Source organism: Megalobrama amblycephala, linkage group LG2, assembly GCF_018812025.1.
Source record: "Megalobrama amblycephala isolate DHTTF-2021 linkage group LG2, ASM1881202v1, whole genome shotgun sequence".
NCBI lineage: Eukaryota > Metazoa > Chordata > Actinopteri > Cypriniformes > Xenocyprididae > Megalobrama > Megalobrama amblycephala.
In genome coordinates, this window is record NC_063045.1 from 50,477,896 (window position 1) to 50,499,943 (window position 22,048).

At 40.1% G+C, this 22,048-nt stretch overlaps 2 protein-coding genes across 2 annotated transcripts; both read right to left on the bottom strand.

Moving 5' to 3' along the window:
* Nucleotides 1-10,001: 10,001 nt before the first annotated feature.
* Nucleotides 10,002-13,881, bottom strand: LOC125262084. The gene is made up of 7 exons (XM_048180652.1): nucleotides 13,340-13,881; nucleotides 12,746-13,075; nucleotides 12,404-12,658; nucleotides 12,098-12,238; nucleotides 11,739-11,774; nucleotides 11,617-11,648; nucleotides 10,002-10,653 (listed from the first exon to the last, which is right to left on the bottom strand). The coding sequence occupies exons 1-7, from the start codon at nucleotides 13,386-13,388 to the stop codon at nucleotides 10,447-10,449; spliced, it is 1,050 nt and encodes a 349-aa protein (XP_048036609.1). The 5' UTR covers nucleotides 13,389-13,881; the 3' UTR covers nucleotides 10,002-10,446.
* Nucleotides 13,882-14,018: 137 nt separating this feature from the next.
* ift46 (intraflagellar transport 46 homolog (Chlamydomonas)) lies at nucleotides 14,019-21,561 on the bottom strand. The gene is made up of 12 exons (XM_048180642.1): nucleotides 21,422-21,561; nucleotides 20,799-20,892; nucleotides 20,655-20,731; nucleotides 20,422-20,576; nucleotides 20,026-20,100; nucleotides 16,441-16,534; nucleotides 16,226-16,354; nucleotides 16,011-16,129; nucleotides 15,859-15,925; nucleotides 15,700-15,760; nucleotides 15,528-15,613; nucleotides 14,019-14,295 (listed from the first exon to the last, which is right to left on the bottom strand). The coding sequence occupies exons 1-12, from the start codon at nucleotides 21,443-21,445 to the stop codon at nucleotides 14,203-14,205; spliced, it is 1,074 nt and encodes a 357-aa protein (XP_048036599.1). The 5' UTR covers nucleotides 21,446-21,561; the 3' UTR covers nucleotides 14,019-14,202.
* Nucleotides 21,562-22,048: the final 487 nt, after the last annotated feature.

Consider the following 22,048-nt stretch of genomic DNA (forward strand, 5'->3'; position numbering starts at 1 on the left):
ATTATATTTAGATAATCTAGCTGTCCCTAAGTTTCATTTCCACTTTTGTTACATTCAAATATGATTCAGATACACTCTGACTTTGGCTCAAGGATTGGGGACATTTAGGTTTCAAAAGCATATAAATATTACTCCTGCAAGAAAAAGAAATGTTAGTTATGATTAATTAAAAATTCCATTACACTATTAATAAAACCCTAGATGTACTTTATATGATGCACTTTAATGCACTTGAGACCTCAGTAAAAAAAAAAGTAGCCATGTAAACCACAACAGGAAAACAAAAGCGGGTAGAACAAGGAAGAAGACAGGGCTGCTCTTATTTAGATTATCTTGTAGATGGTACATGTTTCATGTATGTTTCACACAACATATAAGACCAATAATTGGTCCTGTTTGCCAGATCTGAGCCACAAGCAGACCATAACAATGCCACCAAAGTCAACCAAGAGCAAATAAATAAACTAGAACTGGACCTTATCTAAGCAACAAAATCTTTATATATTATTCATAGAATCATCTCAGCATTAATAAGTCTGTTAACAAGCAGAATCACTGAAGGAAAGAAGAGAACAGAAAAAGAGACAAACTGAAACACAAGAACTACAACTGACTTCAGCCACAGCCTAGATGAAATCAACTGAAGATAAAAAAAAAGACTAAATCTCTCCAGATCTCAGCAGTGGGGGATTAAACAACTCCACAAACACCACTACAACTTCACATATTAACCAAATTGACTTTATATTTGTCATTCATTAACAGAAGTTATTGAAAAATAACAAAAGTTTAACACTCATGGTGATTGGTTTTTCCATGAACCATTATAACATGTTTGCAGCAACAAAAAAGTTAAAACAAGACCAGCTGATGATTTTTAGCTATTGATGGTCTTATGATCATTGTGAAACAGTTTACTGTACCATGAGATCACACTGTATCCCAAGAATCAAAAGATTGAAAATGAAAACCATGAGCAGAAAATAATAAACTACAATGGCAAACAGATATGAGCAATCAGCTTATGAATCTCAACAATGGTGACAACAAAATATTCAGACAATCAGATCAACTCTGGACATCACATAAAGCTACTAAAAGACAGAACAAAAACCAGAGCAAATAGTTAGAATTAAAGAAAATAATAGGACAATTCAGCTGCATAATTTATTCATGCTGTGATGCATGCTGGGAGTTTTGTACTGTTGTTCTCAGCATATGAAGCATGTTACCATTGTTGAGATTTATATTTCTACATAAGAGGGTCTATGGTTGGAAAAAATGTTTGAGAAGTCTTGCAGTGAGCAACCTGAAGTTTTTACCTGAACACCCACTGAAGCAGGATTGAGCCCACTATATTTGGATGGGAGACTGGGTAGCTGCGGGAAGAGGTGTTAGAGAGGCCAGTGGGTCCTAATGCCCCAGTGCAGTTGCAATAAGCTGTATTGTACAAAGGGTGTCACCCCAGTGTAAAATAATTCATACATCACATACCACCCAATGCCCCAGTACAGTTGCTGTAAACTGTACTGAATAAAGGGTGTAATCCTGGGGCAAAAATAATCCCTATATTACATCACGAATGATAATCCCCATCCATTGAATTGGCTCTATCACTCTCTCTCCTCTCCACCTACAGCTGGTGTGTGGTGAGCGCACTGGCGCCTTTGTACTGTGGCTGCCGTTACATTGTCCAAGTGGATGCTGCACACTGGTGGTGGATGTGGAGAGACCCCCGATATGATTGTAAAGCGCTTTGGGTGTAGAGTAGTACACATGAAAGAGCTATATAAATGCCTCATTCATTCATTCATTCATTTAGTACTTTTCTTGGTTCTAACAGCTTACATGGCATCATTAGATACATGGATTTTTTTCATTACTATATTTAATGTTTTTGAAAGAAGTCTCATATGCCCATCAAGCCTGCATTTATTTGATCAAAAATACAATATTGTGAAATTATTTCTATTTTAATATACTTAAAAATATTATTTAGGTAACACTTTATTTTATTGTGTCCTTGTTACACGTTACATGTATTTGCTACACTGTAAAAAAAATACAAATTTTACAGAAAATAACTGATTTTTTTCAGTTTTTTCTAGTCAAAACTCTGTAAAATTATCTCTAAATTATCAACTCGACTGTTATTTTAAGTATTATGACAATGACAAATTACAGTAATACACATTGTTTATGCAGAAAAATATTGTGTTTTATACAGTATTTTTCTGTTTTCTTAAATTACATACAAATGTATGTAAAATTTCAAAAATAATCTGTTAATACAATAACAAAACAGTTAGACTGGCAGCAACGTAACAAACTCTAACAGATCTCTCTAGATCTCAGCATCTTCACATATTACAGTCCAGTTTGACTTTTATTTCTTTCATACAAAATGTCTTAATGAGAATGAACAGAGGTTTAGGTGTTGATGTTTTATTGAAAATAGGCTAATAAAGTTTGAAGTCACCATTTTGGAGGTAAACGTTTGCTTTTGTTGGGCTCTTGACCCATGATTTTTTAAAAAAGCTTTTTGTTCTCTTGCTGTTGTAATAGTGTTTCTGAAACGCATTTGTTATAGCAAAAAGTTCAGCCATTGTGTAGTGGTCTGATTTCTTAGCTGTTAGTTTTGCAGCTTTACAACAGACTAGTGATATTATGAGGTTCTCAGATAAAAAAAAAATCATCAGCTGTTTTAAAATTTATTATATAGAAAGTGTTTTTGGCTGTCTTTTAGACACACAAACATCAAGAATCAGTCTATGAACCTTAACAATGTTGACAATAAAAAGCTTTTTGTGACTTTAGCAGCTTGTTTTGTGATGTTGATCTGTAAAACCGACTGTCATTGAGATCTTGTAACCATAAAACAGACTGTCTTTAAAATCTCTTAAAAGAACAAAGGAATAAAACCGACCAACTTTGAAATATCATTACAGAACAAAACCAACCATAATTGAAATCTTATAAACAAAACAAAACAGACTGTCTTTGAAATCTCGTAACCGAACAAAACCGATCATCACTGAAATCTATTAAAGGAACAAAACCAACCTTCACTGAGATCTTGTAAAGATTTTTGACTTCAAACTAGACTGTCATTGAAATCTCATAACAGAATAAAACGTACTCGGTTACGTATGTAACCTCGGTTCCCTGAGATACGGGAATGAGTTCTGCGTATGGGGAAAAGCTCCTTTTTCCTCCTCACTGAAGCCTTTTTCAATAGCGCAGTGTAACTGCACGTCTATTGGCTCAAAGGAATGAAACTCTTTGAACCAATGACAGCGCGGCGTAGTCGCACGAGCCTATGGCGAAACAGCGCGCCAACAAGCCCACCAAAACGGGCGTGGCTTATGGCTATGTAAGCCGGCGTTTCACCATGGGATTCAGTTAAAACTCGACTGAAGCAACGACACTGAGCCGCAGTGTCGAGGCACGGCATAAAACACAGTACTCGTTCCCGTATCTTATGTATGTAACTGAGTATGTTCCCTTTCAATACTCTTACTCATACTGCGTATGGGGAACGAATACAATCACGCCGTGCCATGACAGGGAAGGACAAAACATATCATGGGCGCGAGGGGGGGCCCAGAGGATATGTGAGGGGCCAAGGCCATCGAACCCTAAGTACAGGAGCAGGAAAACCCCTGAGGAGGCGTGGTGACGGAGCTCGAGGAGGCCGTCGTATCACACCGAGAGGACCCGAGCATGTAAGGTCGGGATGTCCAAGTTGTAAAACCTGACAAAAGTGGACAGCGAGGACCAGCCGGCCGCGTCACAGATGTCTTTGAGAGAAATACCACTAGACCATGCCCAGGATGAGGCCATGCCTCTAGTGGAGTGGGCTCTTACTCTTATGGGGCAGTCCAGGCCCATAGAGGAGTAGCATAGAGCGATCGCGTCAATTATCCAACGCGAGAGGCGTTGCTTTGAGACCGGGGACCCCTTGGTGCGGCCTCCAAAGCAGACAAAAAGCTGGTCCGACTGCCTGAATGGTTCGGAATGCTCAATATAGATTCTCAATGCCCTGACGGGGCAGAGCAAATGCACCTCTCACTCGTCCAGAGAAGGAGGTAGCGCCGAGAGGGAAATGACCTGTGCTCTGAACGGGGTCGAGAGCACCTTGGGGACATAGCCATGCCTGGGTTTCAGAACGACCTTAGAGTCGTTGGGCACGAATTCAAGGCATGCAGGGCTCACAGAGAGGGCCTGCAGGTCGCCGACGCGCTTAACCGATGCCAGTGCGAGTAGCAGAGCGGTTTTGAGCGTCAAGGGCTGGAGATCAGCTGACTGCAGCGGCTCAAAGGGTGGGCCCTTGAGGGCTGCAAGGACAGTGGAGAGGTCCCAAGAGGGAACGGTAAGTGGTCTAGGAGGGTTAAGATGCCTAGCACCTCTTAAGAAACGGACAATGAGGCCGTTTCTTCCCACCGTCTGGCCAGCAATAGGGGCGTGGAACGCTCCAATGGCTGCAATGTAAACCTTGAGCGTGGAAGGGGTGAGACCACTGTCCAGCCGCTCTTGGAGGAAAGACAATATCTGAGATATGTCACTCTCCACAGGGTCGACGCTGCGCGTTGAGCACCAGTCAACGAAGACGCCTGGTAGACGGAGCTCTAGCTTGAGAAATGGTGTGCAGAATGTTCCCGGGGTCTACCAGATCTACCGGCTCCCATCGAGGGACCACAGGTGCAGAGCCCACAGCTCGGGCTGGGGGTGCCAGATTGTCCTTTTCGCCTGAGAGAGGAGGTCTCGTCTCAGGGGGATTGGCCATGGGGCTCTTGTGGAGAGCCTGAACAGCTCCGAGGACCAGATTTGGTCCTCCAGAGTGGGGCCACCAAGACGACTCTGTGTTTGTCTTCCCTGATCCGTCTGATGATGCAAGGAATCATCGCGATCAGGGGAAAGGCATAAAGGAGGAGCCTGGGCCATTCATGGGCCAGCGCATCCCTTTCCTTTGAAAAGAAGGTTGGGCAGTGAGAAGTGTCTTCTGAGGCGAAGAGGTCTACCTCTGCCTTCCCGAAGATTTCCCATATTTTCTGAACCGTCTGGGGATGGAGCATCCACTCGTCCGAGGGGACATTGCTCTGAGACAGCATGCCTGCCCCCAAATTCGTTTTCCCAGGTATGTGGGTTGCTCTGAGCGACCGTAGCCTGGGCACTGCCCATTCGAGGAGGCGCTTTGTCAGGGCACAAAGGCGGCTGGACGATAGGCCTCCCTGGTGGTTTATATATGACACGACCATCATACTGTCCGATTGGACCAGGACGTGGTGTCCTTTCAGGAACTTCTGGAACGCGGCCAGGGCTATTCCACTGCCAGCATCTCGAGGCAGTTAATGTGCAGATGGCTCTGCTCGTGGTTCCACGAGCCGAAGGCCGGTCTGCCCTCGAAAACGGCTCCCCAACCCGTGTTGGAAGCGTCCGTCGAGAGCACCTTCCTTCTTGACACCGCCTGAAGGGGAACTCCACGCTTGAACCAGCTGGGGTCTGTCCAAGGTCTCAGAGCTGTGACACAGGCCTGATTGACCCTGACTAAGAAGCGGCCATGCCGCCAAGCATGCAGTGGAACCCTGAGTTTCAGCCAGTATTGCAGAGGCCGCATTTGGAGGAGGCCGAGCTGCAGTACCGGGGAGGCGAAAGCCATCAGTCCTAGCATCCTCTGGAAGGACTTCAGAGGGTAACGGACATTGTTCCTGATCGATGCCGAGAGCTTCTGAATCGTCAGAGCGCGCTCTGGAGAGATTACAGCCCTCATATGGACTGAATCGAAGACTGCGCCCAGGAACGTGATACATTGGCTGGGGAGCAGCGAGCTCTTGGCAAAATTGACCCTGAGTCCCAGGCACTGAAGGTGGCTGAGGAGCACGGATCTGTGGTGTTCTAGCTCGGTACGAGACTGGGCCAGTATGAGCCAGTCGTCAAGGTAATTTAAAACTCGGATCCCCATCTCTCTTAGAGGGAGAAGCGCCGAGTTCATGCACTTGGTAAATGTGCGGGGAGCTAGAGACAGCCCGAAGGGCAGGACCTTGTATTGATATGCCACACCCTCGAAGGCGAATCTCAAGAATCGTCTGTGGTGGGGGGCTATCTGGATGTGAAAGTATGCGTCTTTCAGGTCCAGTGAGAAGAACCAGTCCTCGGGGCGGATCTGCGTGAGGATCTGCTTCAACGTTAGCATTCTGAACTTCCGTCTCATGAGGGAGAGGTTTAGAAGCCTGAGGTCTAAGATGGGTCTGAGACCGCCATCTTTCTTTGGGACAACAAAGTAGCGGCTGTAGAAGCCCGACTCTCTTTCTGCTGGGGGAACAATTTCTATGGCTCCCTTCTGTAGCAGAGACATCACTTCTGTACGGAGGACATGCGCGTCGTCCATTTTGACTGAAGTGGTGACCACACCGCTGACGCACGGGGGCCTTTGGGTGAACTGCAGAGAATAGCCACGGGATATGGTCCCTATGACCCACTGTGACACGCCTGGGATGGCTTGCCAGGCCTCTACCCGTGTGACCAGTGGCTGGATAGCGTCCGGTGACAGACCGCTGTGTAGGGGTCTTTGTACCGTTGTTACAGGATGAGGAAATTTGCTCTCTTTTTGGAAATTTAAAAATATTGGGTTCGCCATTAAAACGGCGGTTTGTGTGGGCGCAACATCTGTGGGCCCAGGGCACGTAACACGATGATTCCCAACACCCGGGACTAGGCGAGGTGGCGGGGAATACATGCGAGAGAGCTTTTGGGGTGGTCCGGCCGTGGCGAGACTTAACCCCATCCTCTTTCTTCCTCGTAGATCAGGAAGACGCCGGAGGCGTCGGGTCCAGCACTATCTTGGGCCGGGGACCCTGGCGTCTCAGGAGTGTGGAGCGCTTCGCAGGGCGGACTCGCTGGCGCTGCTCCTTGGGTGGCGCTGCTTGAGATGCGGAGGGGGCTGGTTTGCTCTGGAGCTGGGTCGCAGGTTTGGACCGACTTGCAGCAGATGAAGAGCTGGAGCGCTTTGGCAAGAAATTTCGCATAGCTTGGGACAATTTCTGTGCAGCGGAGAAGCGCTCGTGAATCCCTCCACAGCTGGCCCGAAGAGACCTGAGGGTGAGACAGGGGCGTCGAGGAAGGCCATCTTGTCTGCATCCTTAATCTCCGTGAGGTTGAGCCAGAGATGGCGCTCTAAAACAACCAAATTGGCCATGGACCTCCCTATGGCCTGGGCCGTGGTCTTCGTGGCGCGCAGGGCCAGGTCAGTGGTGCTGCGTAGGTCACGTAAGGCCGGCGCGTCGATTCCAGGCTCGTCCAGGGTACGGAGGAGTTTGGCCTGGAAGACCTGGAGGATGGCCATGGTGTGTAGAGCTGACGCAGCTTGCCCTGCTGAGGAGTACGCTCGGCCAGCGATGGCGGAGGTCATACGGCAGGGCTTGGAGGGAAGGGTCCTCTTGCTTTTCCAGCCCACGGCCGCGGGCGGGCAGAGGTGAGCGGCCATGGCCTCGTCTAGCGGCGGCAACTGCTCGTAGCCCTTCTCATGTGAGCCGTCAACCGAGGTGCGAAGGCGGGCGGAGTAGGGAGCGCGCCACGACTTCGTCAGCTCCGTGTGTACCTCAGGGAAGAAGGGCGCAGATTGCTGGCGAGGGGTCTGGCAGAAACTCATCTAGCCTACTGCGCGTCGGCTCTTCAGGTGTAGCCCATTCCAGGTCGAGCTCCTCGACGGCCTTGGAGAGGACGCGGAGTAATTCGGCGTCCGTTCCTGGCCTGGAGTCAATGGGCTCCAGTGACGGCAGGGGGGCGGGCTCCTCCTCGCCGGCCCACTCCTCCGGTTCAGATGCAGCGAGCGACATGGAGTCGTCGAGCTGCTCATCCTCCGAGCCGCCAAAGGAGACGAGGTCACTCGCTTCCGCTGAGGGACGCTGCTCCGGGCGTGCGAAGAGGACGGGGGACGTGGGACTTGCCCAGACATCCGACGCACTCACCATGGCCGTCATCGTCCTGCAGAGGGGCTCTGCAGGTGCCACAAGCGTGGCGCGGCATTTTAAACAACGCCGCCGCCATAAAAACGGCGCTTGGGTGGGCTCTTTTAGAGCGTAAAGACCGCGGAAGAAGCTCTTAAGCAGCGGCGGAAGAATCCGCTTGAAGGCGCTTTCAAAACTCGCCGGATGGCAGCAGGAGATTCGCTGAGAGCGAAACCGGAAGCTCGCGGCGGGCGGTCGAGATCGGCGCTCTGGGCGGCAGTCTGTGGCAGCGCCGGCGGGAGCAGGCGGCAGTCTTCAGCTGTCCTCTGCGAAGCCTCTTCTACGGCGGAGAGATCGTTCCAGTGGCGAAGGCAATCAGCAAGGATCCAGCGAAGCGTAGTCGTCGCTGAAGGAGAGAGAACTGAATCCCATGGCGAAACGCCGGCTTATATAGCCATAAGCCACGCCCGTTTTGGCGGGCTTGTTGGCGCGCTGTTTCGCGCTGTTAGGCTCGCGCGACTACGCCGCGCTGTCATTGGTTCAAAGAGTTTCATTCCTTTGAGCCAATAGACGTGCAGTTACACTGCGATATTGAAAAAGGCTTCAGCGAGGAGGAAAAAGGAGCTTTTCCCCATACGCAGTATGAGTGAGAGTGGTTTGTAATAAGTGAAGATGCAGAGATCTAGAGAGATCTGTTAGTGTTTAATGTTCTGTTTCTGTTATCTGAGTTTTGTGAGGTTACCATTGTGCTGGAGCAGTCAGTGGTTCTCAACCTTTTTTCCCAGTGGGCCGCACAAATAAATAAAGCATAAATAAATAAATAAATAAATAAATAAAATAACCAGATTGATTTTATTTCTGTCATTCCTGTTTTAATGAAAATAATTGTTTCATTTGAAGTCATCATGATGAAGATTAGTCTAAATTAGGCTTTAGTTGGGCTCTTGACTAGCACATATAAAGCACATTTGTTATGAAAAAAAAAAGGGAAGAAAAAATCACTGCAACAAAAATGGCTGCCCACTGCATGTGTTCACGCTGTGTGTGTGTGTGCATTTGGCTGGGTGAAATGCAGAGCACAAATTTTGAGTATGGAAATACCATACTTGGCTAGACATCAATTTAGCTATGCATGAAAACATAGCCGATGTGAATACTTTACTGCAGTGCCCGGGGATCAATTAGGGGTTAGGTGCCTTATTCAAGGGCACCTCAGTTGTGGGTAATGAGGGTGGAAGAGAGCGCTATTCATTTATTTTTCTCCCTAGCAAAGTTGCTAAAAGTAAAGAACATCATATTAAATGTCAAAAAGCAAAGACACTAAAGCTTTTTTAATGTTGAAACCATGGAAACACCAAAGACGCTTTAATATATTATGTGTTTTATTAGACAGGTGTTTGGATGGCTATTCATCAACAGAAAACTAGTCATGTTATGTAGCTCAACACAGTAATTCTTATTGTTTAAATCTTGTTTTCTTGATTTACAGCGAGTACCATGTTTTACCATGCCTCATAATGATCTAGCTTACTGCAGTGTGCAACAAGTGTCTCAGAGTAGCCCCCGAGCAAACACAGAGTAGCGTTATAATAACTTTCAGATGTATCCAATATGACAAAGCAGCACTGCGTTACCCTACATATGCAGAAGCAGAAACCGCGTCACACTTGTCTCTCGTGAGCAATCGCTCCAGCAGCCTTATTCAGCTCTGACACCCTGATTCATACTACAGCAATGTTAATAAATCTTTAATACATTAGCTTATCCATGAATATGATTTCTGCCCGAGTCCCTTCGGATTCTTTTCCACCGGCTTTAGACATGAAGACAAGAACTCCCATTATTCCGCGAAATCAAGGTGTCATCTAACTATGCCTGTGTTTTGAATAAGTGATCTCTGTCTGCGAAAATTACATGTAAAATTACATATACATAATACAAATTACAAAAATCTTACATACTGTGCCTTTAAGTTAGATTAATATTGACATATCAGTAAAATATATGCAAATTTTTATAACAAATGTTGTATAAATAGAAACGTTACAAATCATATTTGTTTCAAGTGCTTTTTTATTAAGAGGGAAATGGTGCGCAGGACCTCCAAATGTCTTTAACCAGCACTGAGTGTTCATTGTGTAGCCTACATTATCCAGTACCAAGTGCAAGAAAGAAAACAAGTTTCTTCTGTTCTTTTTCAGAATGATGCTTATTGAATGTAACTGAAACGATTATTCTGAAGATTGTCCATCCAAATTGTTGCTATTTGTGTTTTTAAGGATCAGAAACAGTTATGGTTGTACATGGTCGAACTGCTGTTTTCAGCTTTTTTTGCTGCCATCTGGTGGTTGATGAGGATGTAAACATGTATTTTTCTCCTGCTTGTCTGACTCTGATGCTCTTGTAAGTTGTGCTGCACCAGATTCATGAATATGAAAGTGTGTTAGTTTTCGCTGACTGTTTTAACTCCAGCATGTTTTGTAGTCTCTTATATTATTTGTCATTCCTCTCCGGTATCAGGACACGCAGTGAACTGCTCATGACAATACTGAAGTTCTGGTTCTGCCATGCATGTGGGTCCAACCTCAGAGTAACCAAAGTCCTCAAAGTGTTGTGTTGCAGCAGAGGACTGATTGGGCTCTTTCGGCTTAATGAAGTCTGTGTAGACGTATGGCAAAGGAGTCATCTGTTGAAAGTCAGACACTTCCTAAGAGACAGGAGGGGTCAAAGTAAACAGGTATTATTAAAAACAAAATATTAAGAAAATCATAAACATATAAAAAATTTTTCATTCATAGCATTTCACTGGATGCAAAGAATTTTTTCAAGACTTAAAGACCCCATGAAATGACTTGACAGTGCATGATCACTTTAGAATTTAGCGTCAGTGGCCACAGCAACTTCCGGCATAGTGCAGTGTATGGATGTTGGATTATCACAAAAAACAAGCTCTGTGTTAAAAAAAAAAAGTTTATGATACATCTCATTGGTTGCTGTTGCAGCTCAACATTCATACTGGTAGTTTGCTGTTAGCACGCTTTCAGAAACCCTCCACCTTCCCCAGCTCCACCTGTATAGATCTGCTACGGGGGGTTATTTCATGTATGTTACATATGCAGCAGCAGCATGTCTTACATTCTCACAGCAATCTCTGTGAATGTATTGGAAGTCTCAGTATTTGCTCTGCAGCAACAGCAGAGTAGCAGATCCATTCAGCCAAGACCAAATACAGTAAATTCCGTCGCCAGAAGTAAAAATCTAAAGGTAGGCTATAAACGAACTACAGCGCAGTCCCACGACTTCAACGCCATCATCACTAAGCTTCTGACAACTCATTCAGTTTTTATCTAAAAAAAACATTTTTCCAGAAAGTTTGAGTGAGAATAGTCTATAAGAGCACAATTATAAACACAACAAGGCTGTTAAAATGGACCTAGCTTAACTTTTTGACGTGATGACGTTTAATCTCCCAGACAGCCTCAGTAGTCCCATTTAGCCACCTGTTAGTAACCGTTAGTTAGCCTTAAAGCTAATAAATATGGATTTTTATTTTCATAGGGTCTTTAAGATAAGGAAGATCATCATCAAGATCAATCAATTTAATGTCCATCTAAATACACTTCATTATTATTATTACATCTGTTCATTAATGTTTTTGATTGGCCATTACCTGATAAATTCCAGTGTTATTATCTGCATCCCCTGTGAAGTATATTTCACAGATATTATGATAATGCAATTGGTTGTATAATACAATATATATGTACACACACATTGATTCATTTTTAATACCTTCATCTGTAGTTCTGCCATTTTCTGCTCTTTGCCCTGTACAAAATAGAATATAATTCTGTACAATAATTTCAAAACAAAAGTTGCTGTAATTGTATTTCCGGTTTTAGATAACTTGCAGAGTAGCTGGGGAGTTTTTTTTTTTTTTGGGGGGGGAAATTTTGTCTGGTTTATGTCTGTGATTCATTCTTTTTTCCCTTTCTGATGTTTTTGAGAACATTTGCTGAGATTAAGTGGTATTGACATTCATGACCTGAGTCACAGAATGAACCTAAATCATGAAGGCTGTGGGTTTCATAAACATACAGTTATTACTTTGCTAAAGCAACATTGTTCATGTATTTGGGAGAAAGTCTTACTGTGATGGTATTTGTAAAGGCCGTAGAACATGATGCACAATCCAACAACACCAATGAGTGTAAGTCCACTTGAAAGCAGTTTCTGACCAGACTGAGTTTGACCACTAGTACCATTTCCTTGGTTAACAGTTGAGTTCTCACCTTAAAAGAAAACCAGAAACGCAATTACGCAATGCTTCTTCCTTTCGCAACCGTGCTACTATTGCAAGATGCCTCTGTGTTTAAAGATGTTTTTAGGTTTGAATTCTGGTACTGAATATTATATTACAATCTGACATAATTTTAGAATTTAAATAATCTGCTCACCAATATTTATGTGCTGTTCTGATTCTCCATATGCATTTGAAACAACACAGCTGTACGTCCCGTAATCTGAGCTGGTTATGTTGCTGATGTATAGAGTTTGATTCCTCTCACTGAATAAGTATCTGTGTTTCTCTAGAACAGGGACTCTTTCTCTCTTCCACATCAGATACAGAAATGACCCGCTCACTTCACATTTGAGAGTCACAGATGTGCTGGAGTTCCATGTGAGCACTATTTCTGTTGCATTTGGTGGGTCTTAAAATGAAATGTGTTAATGAGGAAGCACATTTAAAATATAAGAATTGCAAATGAATAATATGACTCTGATATGTCTTGACTTACATTGAATAATTAATTTAAAGGTTTGGATTTTTTTAGTTCCATTTCTTCTAACTATAGTTTCCTTGAAGACTCCTTCATCCTGTGCTGTCACGTTTTCCAGAATGAGGGTGTTATTGTTCAAATAGAAATGAGCCTTTCCACGGCAGTCGCCATAGAATTTGATACCATTGGTACCATTGTTTACAAATATAAGACACACTTGTGGTCCATTTTTTAGTTTGGTCCATTCCACTGACTCAACAGTATATTGATTTGTTTGAAGTTTGTTTCCAGTGAGCTCAACACGACTATATAAGCCCGTCTCCACTTTAACTTCAGGAATGTCTTCAGCTGTTAAATCAATACCATCCATAAACAGATTTAAACATTTGAGTGAAAGAAGACTGACTATAAGCGCCTTTTGATATATTGACCATAAATGTAGAACGTAACAATTTATGCAAAGTTACTCAGAAAAAAAACAAACAAAACAGGTCTCTAATGTATTCTCTCATGTATACTTTACATGCAGCATTTTCAAAATACTAATATACACTGGTACATTAATAGCACAAAAGCAGACACAGCCAAAGAGAACTAATGAGATACACTTACCAAATACAGCAAACAGAAACAGCCAGACATAAATGTAACATCCAGGCATCGTAAGTCAGGAGTAAGACTTTTTGGAGCTAAATTAGCATTTTATTATCATTTATAACCATTAATAAAACCGTTCAACTCTGTAGACGTTCTTTATATTATACACTTTAATGCACTCGAAACTGTCACCTCAGTAAAAAAATAGCCATTCTAAACCACAACAGGAAAGCAAAAGCGGGTAGAACAAGGAAGAAGGCAGGGCTGGTCCTATTCAGATTATCTAGTAGATGTACATGTTTCATGCAGTATATAAGACCAATAATTAAATCATAAAGGAAAACTTGCTCTGATTCAGGTTATCATTGAAATATGAAATTATAATGGTTAAGATGTTAGTCTGCTTTGTTAAATCTCTAGATGATTGAGTGTTTAGTATTGATTCTGTTTAATTAAGTTTTATTTTTATGGGATGTTAACAGTAAATAACTGTACTGAGTTTGGATCAGCTGTTAGTGACTGAAAACATCTATTAATATAAGTGGAGCTCAAAAAGGCAACCCATCATTCTCTGGTCAGATCACAGGTGTTACCCTCCAGTAAGAAAAGACCAATTCTTTGAAAACTGTTAAAAGTTGGCAATAGTGTAGAAAAGGAGTCAATTAGATTTTTTAAAGACATTCCCAGTCTAGAGTTTGAGGAAATAAGTTTTATTAAATTGCATTTGTAGTGATTATAACATCACAACCTTGTTTTGTGAACACAATCTAACACAATCTACATCATATGAATAATTTATAACAGACTTAACAGACTCCAAATGGCGACAAAACAGAATGTAACAAAACAGGATGTAATAAAATAGGCCGTTGAAGACTTCAGTCCAAAGTGAGTCTTTCTAATTCAGCAGTAGCTGTACGTGAAGCAGGCGGTGTGTCAGATTTCTGGCCCTCCGCTACAGATTTAAAGTGCTGATCACAGGGAAAAACAAAATGAGGTCATCAAAAGTACAACCTCCCAAAAAATGCAGCAAGCATAAAAAACACAATTTAACATCCAAAATACTACATGATACAAATAATGTAATAATATTATATATATATATATATATATATATATATATATATATATATATATATATATATATACAGTACAGTCAAAAGATTTTTAATGTTTTTAAAAGAAGTTTTGTCTGCTCACCAAGGCTACATTTATTTAATTAAAAATACAGTAAAAAAACAGTAATATTGTGAAATATTATTACAATTTAAAATAACTGTTTTCTATTTGAATATATTTCACAAAGTAATTTATTCCTGTGATGGCAAAGCTGAATTTTCAGCATCATTACTCCAGTCTTCAGTGTCACATGATCCTTCAGAAATCATTCTAATATGCTGATCTGCTGCTCAAGAAACATTTAATGTGTACAATTGTACAAAATATTTGTGTACAATATTTTTTTTCAGGATTATTTGATGAATAGAAAGTTCAAAAGAACAGTGTTTATCTGAAATCTAATCTTTTGTAACATTATAAATGTCTTTACTGCCACTTTTGATTGATTTAATGCATCCTTGCTGAATAAAAGTATTCATTTCTTTAATTTCTTTAAAAAAAATAAAAATAAAAATTCTTACTGACCCCAAACTTTTGAACGGTAGTGTATAATGCTACAGAAGCTTTGTATTTCAGATAAATGCTGTTCTTTTGAACTTTCTATTCATCAAGGAATCCTGAAAAAAAAAAGTACACAACTGTTTTCAACATTGAAAATAATCATAAATGTTTATTGAGCAGCAAATCAGCATATTAGAATGATTTCTGAAGGATCATGTGACACTGAAGACTGGAGTAACGATGCTGAAAATTCAGCTTTGCATCACAGGAATAAATTACTTTGTCAAATATATTTAAATAGTACACAGTTATTTTAAATTGTAATAATATTTCACAATATTACTGTTTTTACTGTATTTTTAATTAAATAAATGTAGCCTTGGTGAGCAAACGAAACTTCTTTTAAAAACATTAAAAATCTTAGTGGTTCCAAACTTTTGGACTGTACTGTATATATATATATATATATATATATATATATATATATATATATATTGCAAATATATATATATATATATATTTGCAGATTGAGATAGGCATATTTAAAAATGTAATTTAATATTGTAGAAAATCTTAAACTAACCTGTGAGTTTTTGAATTCAGAGTAGAGTGTGAACAGGACGTGAAGTGAGTGAATTCGGTTCTTGTACACAGGGACGTCCAGGATTCCTGAGAGGGTACATGAACAGTCATTACAATAACCAACAAAAGCATCAAAGAAGTGAATGCAAGAAACATGCAATGGACCAACTTACCACAAATAATATCAACATAATCTGCCAAATCACAGTCGATGTCTGCTGTGGGGAGGTTCACCTGGTGAATAGATCAGAAAGTGAAGATGAACGCGGTTTGATGAAGGATCATATAGCAGAAGATATTTCAGTCAGCTGAAAATATTTCAGTCAGCTAACCTTCCCCAAAAGCTCCTCAAATTCAGGTGGCCACTCTTGCATCAGGCTGTCAATGTCTGGCATGGGTCTGAAGAAATATACAAGACTGGTTACAAAATGACACAGATGTTCTGCTCTCTAGATGTTCATGGTTCATTCATGTCAGTGCTTGCCTCGTGTAGTGTACGGTAGCTGGAGGTTTGGACCGATGCAGCTCAGTAATGCTCTCGATCCAGTTGTCTATGGCTTTGGGGTTCTTCTCTGGGTTTTCGATGCTCTTAACTTTCACTTCCTGTAAAAAGATGTGCATCACATTCTCATTTCACTTGCCAGGCAAAAATCATCAAAGCACCTTAATTAGCCTTCAATTATGCGTGTGTGGACTCACAGCGACATTGTGTTGTTTGCTGTTCTCTGACAGCCACAAGGAAAGCACTGTTGGGTCTGACTGTTTAACGCATGGCTCATCTAGTACGAGGAGACCCAGATTGTCAGCCTTCCCATCTGCCCGTGGCACCTGTAGAATGCAAATAGTAAAAAAACATATAAAGAAATTGTCAATTGATAATTTTAGATCTGAACCACACCTGAATGTTCACTCACTTTGAGGAAAGCATCAATGTCTCCCACAGCTGGGATGAAATCAGGGATAAAGGGCTTCAGTTTGTGGTCAAGCTCTATCGTCTGAGGAGTGTATCTGAAGAAAACAATCAATTAAGCAATTAAGACCAGTAAGAATCCATAAGATATCAGTCAACTGAATATATATTCTGATTCTTCAACTACAGGCACTGTTTACGTTTTTTCTTTTTGTTATATGAAGGTCACATTATTATTGTATTATTTGAATATTTTATGTACAAATAATTGTATTTATAATTAATTTAATTTAATATACAATTATATTGAAGTTTACTAAATATCATTCACTGTGCATCAAGTTGTATTTTTATCAAATTAAAAAGAGTAAAAATATGTGTTTAATTAGCCCAGGAAAAACAAATGTTATTTCTTTCATTTCTTATGAAGGTCACGTTAAAGCATTATTATTATTATTGTATTATTTTAAAATCTAAATTATGTTCAAATTTAAAGTTGTAATTATATGTATACATAATATAATAGTATTTATTTTATAATCAATTATATCTTATATACAATAAATAAATATCATTCATTGTGCATCATTTCCTATCAATCTGTAATTTTATCAATTTAAAAAGTGTGAAAATATTATTTCAATGTGTTTAATTAGCTCAGGTAAAGAAAAGTAGCTTTATTCCAATTTTATTCCAAAATTGCTTGAATGTAATTTTCATTTCCACCAGAGAATGCCATCAAACAAAACTATATATTTTGAGATCTTTGTGAAAGTCTAGAAAAAACTGTTGGACATTGTTTAGTGGGGAAAAGAAATTAATAAATGGGAGTTTGTAAAGAGTTTGTATTTCTTCATAATGTCTACAGGGACTAAAGTGTTCAAGGTTAAAGAAGTAAAATGACTTTAAAACAACATTATTATTATTTTTTACACACAGATTGGTTGGCCTGTTAGTTAAATCTGTTGACGTTGCAATCTTTGTTGCATTGTATGCCAACAGTTCAAAAATGGCACTTCTTGTGTTTTTTTCCCCCCAAAGTTTGCATTTCTGTAACACATATTACAGATATCTTAAAGGTGCCCTAGATTGTCTTTTTACAAGATGTAATATAAGTCCTAGGTGTCCCCTGAATGTGTCTGTGAAGTTTCAGCTCAAAATACCCCATAGTTTTTTTTTTATTAATTTTTTTAGCTGCCTATTTTGGGGCATCATTAACTATGCACTGATTTTTTCAGCACGCCGCCCCTTTAAGAGATGCGCTCCCTCTGCCCCACGAGCTCTCGACTATATATACATCGCATAAACAAAGTTCACACAGCTAATATAACCCTCAAATGGATCTTTACAAGATGTTCGTCATGCATGCTGTATGCATGCTTCGAATTATGTGAGTAAAGTATTTATTTAGATGGTTACGTTTGATTCTGTGTGAGTTTGAGGCTATGCTCTGTGGCTAAAGCTAACATTACACACTGTTGGAGAGATTTATAAAGAATGAAGTTGTGTTTATGCATTATACAGATTGCACGTGTTTAAAAATGAAAATAGCAACGACTCTCGTCTCCGTGAATACAGTAAGAAACGATGGTAACTTTAGCCACATTTAACAGTATATTAGCAACATGCTAATGAAACATTTAGAAAGACAATTTACAAATATCACTAAAAATATCATGATATCATGGATCATGTCAGTTATTATTGCTCCATCTGCCATTTTTCGCTGTTGTTCTTGCTTGCTTACCTTGTCTGTGCACAGATCCGGCCGTTAATACTGCCTTTCCTTGTCTAATGCGTCGAATGGGCTGGCATTATGCAAATATTGGGGTCATACATATTAATGATCCCGAATGTTACGTAACAGGAAACAATGGGGTTTGAAACTCAATGTATGTCTTTTCCATGTACTGAACTCTTGTTATTCAACTATGCCGAGGTAAATTCAAATTCTGATTCTAGGGCACCTTTAATACCCTTTTAGATTCTAAGTCTTAAAAAACATTTTTTTTAAATGTCTTAATTTTTGGAGATGGAGATCTCAATGCGCCTCCATGAGTAAATTGGTACACATTTTCAATGGTCACACATTATTCTGTAGAACAAATAATTTTGAAACTAGAAATGTATCTCGTTTTCTTCTATCAACACAATTGAACATTCCTGTCTGAGTGCCATAAATAGTATTTTTCCCAAAGTTTGTGTGCCTGTAATTCCAAAATTATTAAAGATATCTCAATATCTGTCTATATTCTCATTCTTAATAAACTGTTCTTTTGTAATCTTCGTTTTAAAGGCCCTATAATATGGTTCAATCCCATAGATTTAATGTGGCTCCATGTTCAAATTGTTGAATTTTACCAATTTTCTGTATAGCTACACCAACAGATATTAAACATCAACCTCTATTCAAAACCATAAACTTAAAAAAAAATAAATAAATAAAAAATTGTCAGGAAGATGGGCCTACATAGATGGCATAAAATCTGAAAGCATAATAACTGAACATCTTTGAAATTTCAGCCAATAATTTTTTTTAATAATGGCACTTAAAAGTTAAATGTTAACAAAATGTTGTTGCAACCATGTATAAATAAATGAAAATGCATATTTTTCAATTAAAGAGAAGTAGAGAACTTAGCCTAGTATGGGCTGCTTTTGGTGCTTGAGACTTTATTATTTTGTTTCAATAATGAGGTCCAAGAACAGCCTATGCTACAAGTTAAGCTACTTAAATGAGCGTACATGTTTTTTTCTCTATTTAACAACATTATCAATAGTGAAAGACGACTTCCCTTTTTGATCACGTCTTCCCTCAGGGAGATTGCATGTTTTCTTGCATGGCTGAATGTTGCTGAAATCAAAATGCAAACAGGGAAAGGGATTTGCACTTCACGTGAGACCCGCTCGCTGTGAAGCAGGGGCCTCATTTATAATATGTTTCGCAGAAACCGTCATCTTACGATCATTTCTCAGATGTGCGTACGTGTGATTCATAGAATGAACGCACACACAGAAAACGAGCATATGGCTCTCTTTCAGATGTGAAATCTGTAAATCGCAAATGATCTTGAACTTAATGATCTTGAACTTACGCGCAGTAATCTGACCAGGAAAAGTGTGTACATCTGCTCAGACCCTGACGTGGCTCTAAGCACTTTTTCACGTCAAAGACCATTATTATAAATATGAGCGTTGGCATGTATTTAAGTGTACGCACACTCTTAAGATCAAATCTGTGCATACGCACGCTTTATAAATGAGGCCCCAGTAGCAACCAGTTTGGCAGTTTGATACGCGATCCGAATCACTGATTCGACACAAAAGATTTGTAACGCTCTGAAGTAGTGTTTTGAAATCAGCCATCACTAGATATTGTCAAAAAGTCGTTATTTTGTTTTTTGGCACACAAAAAATATTCTATCACTTTATAATATTAAGGTAGAACCACTGTACTCACATGAACTGTTTTAAATCTGTTTTTAGTACCTTTATCTATCTTGAGAGAGGAAGTACCATTGCTGTCTATGCAGGCCTCACTGAGCTATCAAATTAAATAACAACAGATGTGAAGTTGTTGCATGCTCACCGTGTGATGTACTGAAACAGCTCTTTGATCTCAGCTGTGACAGGAAGATGTTCATAATCGGCCGGGTCATATGCACTGCAAACACACAGTCACACACACACACACACACACACACACACACACACACACACACACACACACACACACACACACACACCTCACATTAGTTTATAGTAAAATAGCTTTTTATTTTTAGTAGATGCTTAAACTATAATGCTTTTAGTATAGTGTTAAAATATATTACTGAAATTTTACATTTTGCAACAAATTTCCCCTGGATACATTTTCTGCTTAGCTAAATGTAAATGAAACATTAATGTAAATCAATCTCTCTCATCTTGGACAGTAGATGGTGTGCAATTTAATAATTTTTACAATTCAGATGAACGGCCCTACCCTTCTGGAGCAGATCCAGGCTCCCTTTCCTCCTCATCAGATTCTGTGTCATCAGAATCATCATCGTCGTCATCATCATCATCATCATCTTCCTCCTCATCCTCTTCATCATTCTCATTAGTACTGTGAGCACCAGGTGGTGGCTCTTTCTTTCTCTGTGGTCAAATGTGAACAGGTCATTCAAACTTCACTTTATGCATTCATGAAATTGAGCCAGTTAACTTTAATCTTACTTTAGTGTCCTCTTCTAGTTTCTCACCAGCATAACTGGCCATGGCGCTCTGCTTCTGCCTGCCTGCCCTCCTGGACACTGGCATGATGAAAAACAGTTGGTGAATAGAAAGATAAAATATAAAGAAGTGGTAAAGATTACTTACCTGTCTGTCGGGGGGATGGTGTGTGAACGCTGGCCGCCTCGTCTGCGTTCACCTCAAAACTCTCGTCGTATGGCTGGTTGGTTGTGAGTTGAATCTGATTGGAGAGTTATTTGAAGTTTTACTAAACTGGGTCTAAACTTTAGTTTTTACTAAAACTGGGTCTCAGAACCTATTGACCTTTTGAGGAGTATTTTGAGGAGTCATAGTGATGCCAAAAAGCTGCTGACTCAGAAGAACACTTCTATGATGACCTAAAATGCTGTCTAGGTAACGTTAGGCAGCATACTACGTTTAGAGATAGAGCCTATGAAGTAGACTTTTCCAGTGGGTTTAGCTTTTTCGCTTATGATGGGACTTATGTGAGTTTTAGGAAGCAACTATTTCGTAACTTCATGACATGTTGTGAAATATTTGGTCTTTTAGACGAAATGTTACTCATAAACATTCTGGAATAACAATGTTTTACTGCAGCTTAGTGTTTAACTCGCGCGCTACATTGACTCAGTGGCCACGTCTCATTTTCGAGGCAGAAAAGAAATCGCATTAGCGTGTTCTATAAATTCTTACATATGTATCATGGTATCAACGATTAAATTAATGAGATTTGCGCTATAATAACAAACCTTTTGTCGCTCAGACCTCTCCATGAAAACACCGTGTATTGTTGCCAAGGAAACTTGTTCTCGCGAGATGTTCAGCGGAAGTGCGTGGGACCACTGTGGTGATGATGAGAACGTTAGATTGATAGATGCACTACTTTATTATTAGATTTGTAGATCTGTGGTTTCTGATTAGTCGCTTTATTAACAACTTTAGCTGCCGAAAAATTGCATACATCACTTTCTCACGTTTACCACATGCGCGTTTTATTTTTTGGTTTGTTCTAAAAGGTTCAATTTAAGTAAATTATAAAATATAGGAAATTTGGTTTGCATCGAGTCCACTTCTTTTTATGTGTATTGTATTTTCCTAATAAAAGAAATAATTGCACAATATATTGTTCTTTACATTCCATAATGCTATTCTGAAAAGAAAAGAGCTAATTAATTCTGTTAATAGGCTATAGGTTTCTAAATCTTTGCAAAATAATCTTGAGTAAATGCAATGATAAAACAAATGCACAATTGTTTCTTTTTACACATACAAAATTCACAAGTAAATGTTCAGTCTAATTAATGAATATGTAGATTGAATGGTTGTAAAAAAAAAAAAATAAATAAATAAAAAAAGGAAGCAATGTCTGTAAAAGT